General features: G+C 38.1%; 1 protein-coding gene across 1 annotated transcript in view; it reads right to left on the bottom strand.

The window, feature by feature from the left end:
* Nucleotides 1-10,376, bottom strand: part of LOC112955066 (aldehyde oxidase-like) — a 29,813-nt gene extending 19,437 nt beyond the window's left edge. Inside the window, exons 1-12 of the mRNA XM_026048357.1 lie at nt 10,286-10,376; nt 9,168-9,225; nt 8,708-8,804; nt 8,170-8,278; nt 7,540-7,666; nt 6,978-7,039; nt 6,628-6,708; nt 5,705-5,785; nt 4,496-4,640; nt 4,230-4,322; nt 2,477-2,628; nt 2,111-2,221 (exon numbers count right to left, since the gene is read on the bottom strand). Of these exons, the coding sequence (XP_025904142.1) occupies nt 2,111-2,221; nt 2,477-2,628; nt 4,230-4,322; nt 4,496-4,640; nt 5,705-5,785; nt 6,628-6,708; nt 6,978-7,039; nt 7,540-7,666; nt 8,170-8,278; nt 8,708-8,804; nt 9,168-9,225; nt 10,286-10,345 (1,176 nt within the window). The 5' untranslated portion in view covers nt 10,346-10,376. The remainder of the gene's footprint in view (nt 1-2,110; nt 2,222-2,476; nt 2,629-4,229; nt 4,323-4,495; nt 4,641-5,704; nt 5,786-6,627; nt 6,709-6,977; nt 7,040-7,539; nt 7,667-8,169; nt 8,279-8,707; nt 8,805-9,167; nt 9,226-10,285) is intronic.
* Between the last annotated feature and the right edge of the window lie 1,513 nt (nt 10,377-11,889).

The raw sequence follows: 11,889 nt of genomic DNA, 5'->3' as shown, positions 1-11,889 counted from the left end.
CCAAAACAAAAAAAACACAGAAACTTCTGTCCAGGGGTAAGTGTGTAACTAGTATTCATCAGTCACACTTTAATGTGACTGGAATACACACAGGAATGCCTGCAGTCTGCAAGGTGAAACAGTAATTTAAAGTTTAAATACCTCGAGTTTAAATACTATCTCAACCAGGGTATGTTCTAGAAATAAAAAAAGTGTCCTCTGCAGTATCAAAAGATCAGAGCCCAGGGAACGATCCCCGTTCTGTAACTGGCCCATCGGATCCCTCTGCCTTCTCCAATTCTCTGCAGCTGCTGTTACCACCATCTTTCCTGCTAAKAAATAGGGAATGAAGACAACAACTGGGAGAGAACTGTTGGAAAAGGGAAAGCTCTTGGAGCCTTGGAGAGAGCAAATACCATCGCCATTTCCTCTCTCTCTTTGGTAGGTTATTCTGAAATTTACTAAGATCCATCATTCAATGAGATAAGATTAAAGATAGGATTTCCAAATGGAAAGAGGACAAAATTATGAGAGGTATCTAAAACTGTAAGAATCCTCTGAACACTTAACCTACAGGGCATTTACCGGTATCGCTACATCAGTTAAGCTCGCAGGTCTTCCATGTAAAACGCAACCAATTCTGGTAACTAAACAACCTCTGCTGGCTAAAGCAGTTTTGTTCACGTGACTGCAACAGCACTAACAGCACAATTGTATATGTTAGAATTGTGATCCTACAARAACAGCAGCACAAACCTCACATCACACTGCTGGAATGCCACAATAATTCACTAGTGTAGAATTTAACCTTGCGTGTTTAGCAGATCAAGTCAAAGTCTGTCTTTTACTTATCTCCTGTGCCCTTTATACTTTGTACATGCCGAATAATGGATCCAATGCTTTTTTTAAATAAATGATTTATTACTGGACCACGTTTATCTTGTGAAAGCCCTGACCTAGCCCAAGGTTTCGTGCAAACAAGTAATCTTCTGTAGCACTTTTAAGTGGTTTAGATGTGCAAAATGAGCATTTGAATTCCATGGATCTGATACTGCAGGAGTGGCTGCTTTAAAGCAAGATTTTTCCATGTTGTACRGAACAATGACATAATAACCTCTTCATTCTAGAATATCACTTAGCATTAAAATTGCATTCCTAAAACGATTTTTTTTGCCAAAGCGTGAATCATAAAATTAAAAAAAAAGACATTGGGGGGGGAAAAAAAATAGCACTGCAGTTTCTGAGTTTTTGCCTTTGTAYTTCCATTACGCATGTAAAAATTGGACTTACTGTCCAATGCTCCCTCCAAGCTTACCAGTATATGGCAGAACACATTCTCTTACACTGTGATTTAAAGAAAATACTAAGAACTGATAGTGTTTCTGAAAGCTCCTCTTCTTACGTCACTAAGACCCATTGGGTAAAGAAACACATTAAAGACTTCTCAAGAGGCCTAAATTCCACTCCCAGCTGTAAGGCTCTCTCAAGTTAACACAAAGACCAGAAAACGATCCTATTCCTCACTGAAATAGATAGGTATGTCAGTGGGCTCGCTGAGAAGATGCAGATGTCAATATTGTCACTTGTCAGAAGGACATTCTGGCAAATATYACTTGCCAAAAATTTCACCAGCCTTTTGGACAGGAAGGCAGAGCACAAGGAATGGAACTAGTAGAGGGGAGAATAAACAATGATGGGAGGAAACTGAGGAAAGGGAGAAGGCAAAAATATAATGGAAGGAGGATCTGGACTAGTGGCAAGAGTGACTAGTGRCATCGGAAGCATCTGGGAAGAAGGAGAAGCAGGAGACCTTGTCAGGACCAGAAGGCAACGTTAAAACAAGGGCAAAGCATTAACTACAGAAAAATTACTGGGAGAGGGAGCAGTATTGAGGCTTTACGAGTTATTTTTTAGTAATTCACTGCCCATAGAACTACATGTCATTTGGCTGGCCTGAATGTTTATCTTGATTTGAGAATTTTTAACATTCTTCATTTGCACATTCTCCCCTTTCAGATGTGATCTTTTATGTGGGTGGGAAGAGAGTTCCTTTACAAAAACCCCCTACTGCAGTTTCACCACCTTTCCCTTATACAATATAATCCTGCAAGTACGGCACAAGTAGAGAGACTAGTTTTCTTTTCTTACCTCTTGACAGCAGGTTGAGCATACAGTTGCCAGCTGCCAGAACGGGATTCAGGTCTGAAGTTGATTTTCTACTTACAATGTTTCCACCTAATGACTTGGTGGGGGGGGGGGAAAAAAAAAGTCAAATTTCTCCATCATCATCACATTTGTATGTTAAATGTCACTATACCATGAAGATTTTATGTAAAATTACACATCAAAAGATCAGAAAAGAGATGTACTGACATAAAAAAAACTCACAGGTAGAAACAATTTTAAAAACAAATGCAAGTGTTACATGGGTTCAGAAACAATTTCATATAGCTTGATCTACTCGGACAAATGCTATTGCAAGTAAAATACAACATACAGCAACATTTCTTATCTGTTCTCCTCCCAGAGTTCTTAATTGCTGCAAGACAGCACAGAAAGTCTTTGTCTTCTCCACTGGACTCTCTGAGATTGCTCTTGTCAAGATGTCCTTCACTACAGTGAGGCTGCAGGCAGCTCCAATAGTCAATCCTGTAACCAAGTTTTATAAATATATAATGTGATAGGCTGTTTCACATTATCGAGCTAGAACTATTCATGTGCAGCATGGACAGTCATAACATGGAGGAGATTTTCATTTTAAAGGGACCTTTTAATTCAAAAGATGCTGGGTGAAGTTTCACGAAATGGCTAAATTGAGTTAACAGATCATTTCTATTAAAAGGGCATTCCCTTTCCTGCTTGCAGCTGCTTTGCTTGCTTTGCATCGTGTACACTTTACACTTTARTTATTTTCATAAAGAACGAATAGGTATTATCTGCAACAGATTAAACAGTCCTAACACTAAATATGGTATTCTTTCCCCCAGTAAAAGACAATCTATATGATAAAATGTAATCTAAATGATAAAAAAACATTTATTTGAGAAATTGTAAATTATTACATTTGTTCAGATTTTTTAAAAATATTTATTTTATAAAATGGCAAATGGTGAATTTGCATTCAAAATTACTAACAGGATTTTAATTATGAATTGTGTAAATGTTGAGTAGACACCAGCATTCAGTCAAATTGTAAAGAAAAAAATAAAATATTAAATATATCTTATTATTAATAAAGTCAAACTAAACTTTGTGTATTGAAGTTTATCAAAACATGTTTTACATTTAAATATGTTTGAATGGAGGCAATGTTCTCTCTGGCTGGCAAATTAAATGGCTCTTGGCTCATTTCAGAACCTGTAAATATCATTCTCACATAAGCGGACTTTATTGGTAGATTAAAAGAAGCAGTAAACAGGCTCCCTGCTTCTCTTAACTCCCAATCATTTCTCAGCTAAGAAAAAAATAGTCACTGAGCTGAACTAACTGACTGAACTGAGCTACAAATCATATTCTAARAACAGTGACAGAATGGTCAAAAATAGTTTACCACTTCAAAAAATCTGGCTTTGGCCATGTAGTAAGGAAGATTCATTTAGGGGTTGATTTGTTTAAAACTCTGGCAGCAAGCATGCACACCTTCTCTTATATCTGACTAATTTAGACTATTACAATAAGCTTAAATGTATTTATATAATTCCTAATTTAAATTATTTTAAAAATAAAAATTGAATTCAGTTAAATTTTTAAAATCTCTTTATTGGTCTTATATACATAATTGAAGAAAAAAAGTGTGAATATGCAAGAATTAATACCATCATTGATAAGAACTAGATTAGTTAAAGTATATTGGCTATTCCAGATTAACCACAGTTGCCCACTATGGCTCTGTCTGTGCTACATGATGCAGCATGATGCAGAGATCTAAACACATATGCTGCATGACTTGGCACCAGAAGCAGTATGGTCAGGATAATTATCCTTGCACTAATGTGGCTAATGTGACCCAAAAAAGTATTTAAGATTAATTGTGTACTGTGCCACGAGAATAGATCTCTGTCATGCAGTGTGGCCACAGTCGCCTCGAGCCAGGAACGAAGCAAACATGCTTAGGCATGACTAGAGAGCCAAATACTCTAAACAACAATTTACACCTTCTGCACTACAGAGAACATCAGCATATCTGCACAGAGGAGCKCTCATTACTGGAGAGGAATCTCACATGTGGCAACAAAGTAAAGTCTACTAACCACCATCCGTGCATTTCACCAAGTTCAGATCCAGAACCCTTGCTGGAGCAATAACAACTGGATGAAGTATTCCTTTGAATTTCATCTCCGGTCCTATCGGATAGAAAAACACTTATACAAAAGAAAAATAAATCAGCACTTTTCCATAATGCCAATCCTAACAGTGGGACCTAACAGCAGAGGTGAAAAAGCACATCTAAACGTAGTCCTCCTCCTACTATGCACACTGAAGATACAGCAATGGGAGCTGTCTTGATTGTACATACCCACGCTGGTGTTCCCAACCACGAGAGGTGCTTTGGGGTAGGCAGCTTTCAGATCTAGTAATTCATCTAAGCTCACAGGAGAGATCCAAGTCATTCTCTCACCACGGAAAACCAGAGTTTGTTTTGGTTGACTTTCAGCCATTCTCTGATGGGGAAATGATTAAAATATTTAGATATATAGAGAGGTGGAAGTATCTAACAGACCTCATGTTCAACTAGAGAACAAAAGAACGTCTTAAACAATGGCAAGCAGTTTTACTTAATCCTTCAAAACAGGACAGAACTGGTACTGCTATGCTGGTCTTTTACAGAATGCTGAAGTTTTTATACTTCATGGATGAAACATTTTCAGTTCATTCCAATGGACTAGTAAACACCAATGTGATAATAAACATCCCCGAAACAAATGAAAAAGTGTAGAAATGGATTCTGTATCTTCTAAAATAAACAGAAAAACATTCAAAAATAACTAGGTAGGCCTTTATACAATTAACTTGCTTGGAGATCACCAAAGACATTGACAGCAGCACCTCTTCATACATTAAATACTGATGTGGATGTGTCTGGCTAGTCTGATCACTGACCACTTAGAAATAATTTGAGAGCTACTAGTGGTACAAATACCAGTCAGGAACTTCTGACCTAAATTTTTTCTCCATAAGCAGCTAAGTACTTAAAGAGAAGTTTTGTTTTGAGATCCATACCTTGACTAGGAAGCAATGCAAACAGATTTTAATCTTTCTAGAGCAAATAGTGTTGTCTATAATTAAGGATGCCTGACATTTCCTATTTCAGCATCTTTATATCGGGTGTTTATATCTTTGCCACACTTTAATCTAAATGCACCCCATCTGGTAGGGGGCTGACATTTTGGGAGAAAAGCTTAGCAAAACTATGAAGCCACGAAATAGGGAAAATACATTGTTTCTCCAGTGCTATAAAGTCTGATATCCAGTTTACTGAGAAGCGTTTGTACCTCCAGAAGTTGCATCAAAAATCATTTTAGGTTACTTCTGTATTCTCATCTCAGATTTAACTCTGTGTCTCCATTTTCTCAAAATGATTTTATCACTAAAAGATATTGTTTTGGATTGATATAAAAATATTACAACTTTTTTTTTTTTTGTTATGAACAAGCAGGATTTCAGAACTACAGACCGCTGTTAAGGTAAACAAAGCTGAAGAACAGTCTGAAAACAATATCATTACCATTAGTTCCGGAGGAAAGATAAGCTCCTGAGTGGGATCTAGAGGCTGAAATTCATCTGTTGAAAAGAGTCTTGTGCAAACCTTAAGAAGACAGAAAACAACAAGAGCTTTTTTTTTCCTGTATCCTTAATTCTGTATAAAAAAAAAAGGCCTAAGTCCCATTGAAGTCAGTAGAAAGCTAATATTTTGATTAGCCTTTGAATAGCCATGCATCAACAGGAGCTGCTGAGGTGAGGGAAACAGCCACCACAGTTTCTCAAAACTCACTGCTAATGGAAATGAGACTACAGAGGCAAGTAACTGGAAGTCCAGCTACAAGCTTCTCATAGTCCTGTTAAAAGTACTTTTGTGTTACTTTTAACAGGACTATAAGACAGTTATAAGGTGCTCATTTCATTCCAACCTACTTTTATTCAAAAGGTGGAGCATTAGATCAGATATCACTGAAATAAAACTTAGAACAAAAGTCAAACATTCACACATATAAGGTACAAAAATAAGATTATGACTGATTTTAGGAGTATTTCACTGAATATTTCACTGATCATATTTTAGATAACTCCACATATGTCCTGATTTCTTAGTAATGCAGTGATCACAGTAAGAGAATATCAATATTTCTGAATTTGAAGAACTGACTTGAGTTTCAGGCATGCAAATCAAAACTACTTTCTACCAACCACTACATGACCTCCTCCTCACACAAATATATGCAAGCAATCCTTAGATTCTAGAAAYACCTTCAAGTTCCTTGTCAAAAATAATATCATGTCTGATTAAAAGAGTAACATTATGGAACAAGGTGAAACAGGTGAAAGATAAAAACGGCAGCGCATGCAGCATTTAATTACAAGAAATAAGTAATGCAATACTTTCTGTTGTTTCATATTTAAATAGGAGAGTGAAAATACTTAAAACCTCACCTTCTCTCCTTTGTCAAATAAATCATTGTCTTGATCCAAGCAGCACTTTCCATTTGCTTTATTTTGACAGCAAAGTGATTCCTAAAATAGAAACATTTCATTAGCAAAGTACTTCTGAGAATGGCAGTAAGTGAAAACTCACTTGRGCTATCAAGAATCTGTCTTTAAATTTCAATAAAGTTTTGGATGAATGTTTATAATAAGGTCACCTTATAGTAAGATATTCAAAAATATTTTAAAATCTTAGCATGCTAAAGTCCTTAATACAAAATACTGCATACATTAGTTCATAAATATATGGACAATACTAATAGGTATAATCCAATACTCCCAAAGTCACTACTCCTTACCTCACAAAAGGTTTTACAGGCATCTAGAATCGGTCTATAACCAGTACAGCGGCACAAGTTCCCTGCAAAAAGAGAGAAATGAGTAAGAAAAGGCTTTATTCTAAAGCAAATGGGTTTTTAAACATCATGCCCTTACAGAAGGCTTCTATTTTTGAAGCTTAAGAAGTCTTAGCTCTCAAAGACAGTGGAGAWCAGAATGTCACAACGCTGAGCATCCAGCAACTTCTGAGGAGAAAAATAAATCCACAATGGACTTTGGAAGGACAAAGGAAAGCATGAAGTGAGAACATCATTAGGGGGAATGCTGTCCACAGCACCCTCAAAGGATGCACTGAATATAGGTCCAGATGTATGTCCATTTATGTCCACAGTTCCACACGTCATATTCCAGGAGCGACAGGGAATACAAGGCTGGTATCCAGTACCAAAATCAGTTCCACAGGGAAGCACAATTCAAATATATGTGCACATGCATTCMCACAGATTGGCACTCTCATACACAGAATATCAGAAAGAAGAAGCCTTTTAAGGACATGCCTACATTAAAAGTGGCAATATTTACCRGCCAAGGCTGCAGTTATCTGCTCTGAAGTGGGTTCTAGGTGGTTTCTTAGCAAAGTGTATATGGACATCACCATTCCAGGGGTGCAAAAACCGCACTGAGATCCATGGCACTTGGCAAGCCTTTCCTGAAAATAAACACCACAAATAGTCCTCATTCCATGTTCATCACAGCCCTAATCAACTAACTCCGATATAGGAAAAGTAATAATAATTACTACCTTTGCAACAACGCAGACCATTTAAGTAAGGCAATCTCAGATAAGATCAGGTATTTTGGGTGCAACACCCAAGCACACCTTATTAGGGAAACTAATTACACTCCAGTGGATACTTACGGATTTTTGCATCTATCCTAAAGCATTAGTTAAGGGCYGCTGTCCAGATAAATCATTTGCCCAAATGGAAGGCAAGTCTGATAACTCTCTAATTCTCACAAATCAATTACTTGATCAGTCTGACAACACTACAGAAGGTCCATCACGAGCCATATCTCATCCATCCTGAACATATCTTTGTCTTTTGTTTTCTAGAGATAATAATCAGCACATGAAGTCTCACTCCTACTCAATCCAGTCCACACGGAGGAAGAAATCAGTAATGCTGTTAGCCAATGATGCTGTATTCTCACCTGAACTGGATGAACCCTGGTTTCTGTACTTCCAACACCTTCCACTGTGGTGACTGCTTTCCCATACAAAGAGCAAATGGGAAGCAAGCAGGCATTTGCTGAATAATGTCTTTGGAATATAAAGGAGAATCAGGGAACTTAAAGACAACAGAAAACTATTCTATGGTAAATCAAGACAGTTTTCACTTACAAAGTAGTTATTACCATCATTTGGAATAAGACTACCATAAGCTTTATTTACATTCTATATAATTTTAAATGTGCTATATAATGTTAAATGTATGCCTCCTGAATGGAAAGGGCCTCCCAGGAACTGCTACCATATATGAGCAAATTACATGTTAAGCAAGAAAATTCATCACATGGCTGACTGAACTGTATTTTGTACAGTGATTCTGGCTTGAAGCGATCCTACTTTGTGTTCTTTTATTGCTAAACACAGATTTTACAAGTTTGTATTTACAGCTTCATATCTGAGAATGATATCTACAGTCATAAAATTCAGTGTAGAGTCTCCCAAACTTTTTGTTAAGGATACTGTATCTTCTTGGAAGTTGGTTCATAACTTGATACCATCACCGTGCAGGCCCCACAGCCACCTCCTCCACAGCTATACTTAGTTCCTGTAAGGCGGACTGAAAGAGCTGCTATTAGGGAAAAATTAATAAATAATTCAGGCTTGGAGGCTCCTACTTGGTCCAATTTTATTCATACAGGCCAAAACATTATAATATTTCTTTTTTTTAGGGGAGGGATCGGTGTGTACACACATACAGAGGGTGCTTGATTATGTAACTCTTGTTTGCTTAGGCAACTAGGCTAAAAATACAACAGATCACTGAAGAGGTTTCACTTAAGGACACATCTGTTAGAAGTGTTTTATCATCTTAAGAAGTCACTTCAGTTTGGTAATTTGGTTTTAATTATTATTTAAGGAAATTTTGCTTGAATAAAACTTTGATGCGAGTGATTTAAAGGATCAAGTAAGAAAAGGATACGTCTCTTCCGCAGATAGGACAGCAGCATTTGTTCAGGATCAGCATTTTTCTCGATTATCTGCAGTAAAAAAAGGAAATTAAAGCATTAAAACAGACAGACTTCTCACTCCATGCACAGGCTATACTACCACAAACTCAGAATAAATTCTCCTTCTCTCTTTCACCAGACTACACTAATTGCCAAAGACCAGAGCTTATCCTCTTCACATAAATTCCTTTCCCAACAGACAGGCTTCCAGGGAGAAAGTTCCAGGACAGCCTGCAGCTACTAAAAACAGCTCCTGCTCAGTGAAAGGTCATATTGAAAGAGTTTATCTTGAACCTCAACAGAAATAAAAATGCAAGAAGACTTAACTACAATAGAACTATCAGAGCATAAAGAATTAATGATTTACAGATTTTAGAGACACTTTCACCTCTGAGTATGAGCATTAGAGGAAGCCTGTAAAGTTAGAAGAAAAGTGATCCCTGCTGCTAGATTTACATAAACATTCACTTGCCTCAATGGCAAGGGCAAGAGAACACAGAGCAAGAGAAACGCCTACATACTTCTTTGATTAGAGAACTTCTCATTCCCTTGGTTGGAATAAGGTAACCCTTTCTGTTGCATTGAACGAATAAATAAAGTTTAATTCCTCTCTCGCAGTATCATCTTTATGCTGGCCTGTAGCCCAGGGCTCAGCAAAGTCTTACTGACTTTCAGTTGTGTGGTTGAAAATCCTTTCACAGAGATGAGAAAATAAACATCTGCAAATGAGAAACTACTTTGCCCACCAGCTAAGTGTGATATCCAGCTGAAAGTCCATTTTAAAATTTCACTTTGGCGTGCCTTTTCCTCAAGCTCAGAAGAGCTTTGCTAAACACCTTCAATCCTCCTTTGCTGCTTCTGCCTTTAAAACTGCACTTACGGTGGGCAGACAAGAACTGGCTAATAAGTAACACTGTAAGACTGACTCTGTTTCTTATCCAGGAAGAGGAGAAAAGGATACTTACCAAAGCTTCATTTGAGGATGTGAAATACACTCTCTTCCTTGAGGGAAGCACAGGTCACCTCTGTCTCTGCACTCTTTGGAGCAGCAGCTCCTCTTTTTTCCATATACCTTCCCTGCAGCACTTACCTTCCTTCCATTCACATAGAAAACCAGCTCCTGAGCTGCCGCTGCCCCCTGAAGCGCCATGGGAGCTGCAGCCGATCCGGGAAGGGAGAGAGCCGGAAGCTTCAGGCAGCGGGGCAGCAGCTGCACACTGGGCGCTCAGGCCCTGCAGAGCGGGGTTGAAGAGGCCGGGCCCGCACACACCCYCAGCACAGCCCGGGGCCTCCCTCGCTTAACCCTTGCCCCGCTGCACGGCTCCGCGGTTCCGCTCGCAGCAGCCGAACCGCGGCACGGGCAGCGGGCCAAAGCGYGCAGGAGAGGAAGCCCGCGGGATTTGCACAATGAGTAAATGCAACGTTTGTTTCTAATTAACTTCTGCAGTCATTTGAGGGAAGTTTCAAATACAGACTGGGGAATACTTAATCCTCATCAAGTCAAATGGATTCAAGTCTTTTTTAAAAAAGGAATTTTTAACTAGAAGAGTCAAGAAAGGCTATGGGACACCAGATTTCAGCTGCATGGTTTCTGTTTTATTAACAATGCAGGTAATGTCTCAGGAAGGACCTAGACTTCAAACCTAAGCAGTCCACCTGAAGAGTATATCCATTAAGCAAGAGTAAGGGGATATCCTTGTAAGCCAACAAGAGGATGCCTGGAAGCAAAAGTGCAGCCAAGATCGTTTTAACTGAACTGCTCACAGCCCTTTGGCATTGCAATATATGTGCACACTGGCCTGAACAATTATATATTGCTCAGATATCGAGATGATTTTTATAAATTTGTTAAACAGAATCTTTTCTACTTCAATATAATAACATTTCTCAATAAAATTCAGCTACTTCAAACTGATGCCAGAGAGAGCACAAGAGATTTCAAGGAAGGAGAGGGTCCTTATTCTTCTGTGACAAAAGAATTATCTGCTATTAGTAGCTAGAGGGACATCTTTTCCAGAACACTTTAAAATAATGTTTCATTATAGTAAAATGATGTTTACTGCTCTTCTGGCCCAAAGCCACATTGCAGTTTCTGTAGAATCGATGAGAATAAGTGAACTCTTTATCGAATTTCTCACTAACAGCAGAGAAAGGCTCAATCAATCAGTCATTAATCAATATTCAGACAACATAATGCTCTTCAACACAGTTACCCTTGTGTTTATATGGAAACTTGAGCATCTCAAATGTGGCAAATGCACTGTATCTTCGAAAATGTTTCGAAAACAAACAATTTTATGAAGTCTTGTATTAAATGCAATACAAAAGGTATTCAGCATTATATGCATAAAAACCTGTTGCATAGTGTAACCTCTCTGTAATCAGACCACCCTATTTCTAAATAGGTATAATATGCCTTAACTATCTGTATTACTGTTATGTAATCTCCAGCTATGTTATAGTTGTTTATTTGAATTACTAACTTGCTGACTTTGCTAGCTTCATCTTCATTAATAGTCCCAAAGGTATTAAAGTTCATATAATATCCATATATGATTGCACAGATTAGGGGTCGACCTGCTGGAAAGCACCTCCACGGAGAGGGARCTGGGAGTCCTGATTGACACCAAGTTCACCATGAGTCAGCAGTGTGCCCTTGTGGCCAAGAAGTCCAAAGGGATCCTGGCCTGCATC

The sequence above is a fragment of the Nothoprocta perdicaria genome, unplaced genomic scaffold (genome assembly GCF_003342845.1).
Source record: "Nothoprocta perdicaria isolate Ctin4 unplaced genomic scaffold, notPer1 scaffold_11, whole genome shotgun sequence".
Lineage (NCBI taxonomy): Eukaryota > Metazoa > Chordata > Aves > Tinamiformes > Tinamidae > Nothoprocta > Nothoprocta perdicaria.
Note: the sequence above shows the minus strand (reverse complement) of the source record. Positions and strands in the feature narration are given on the sequence as shown.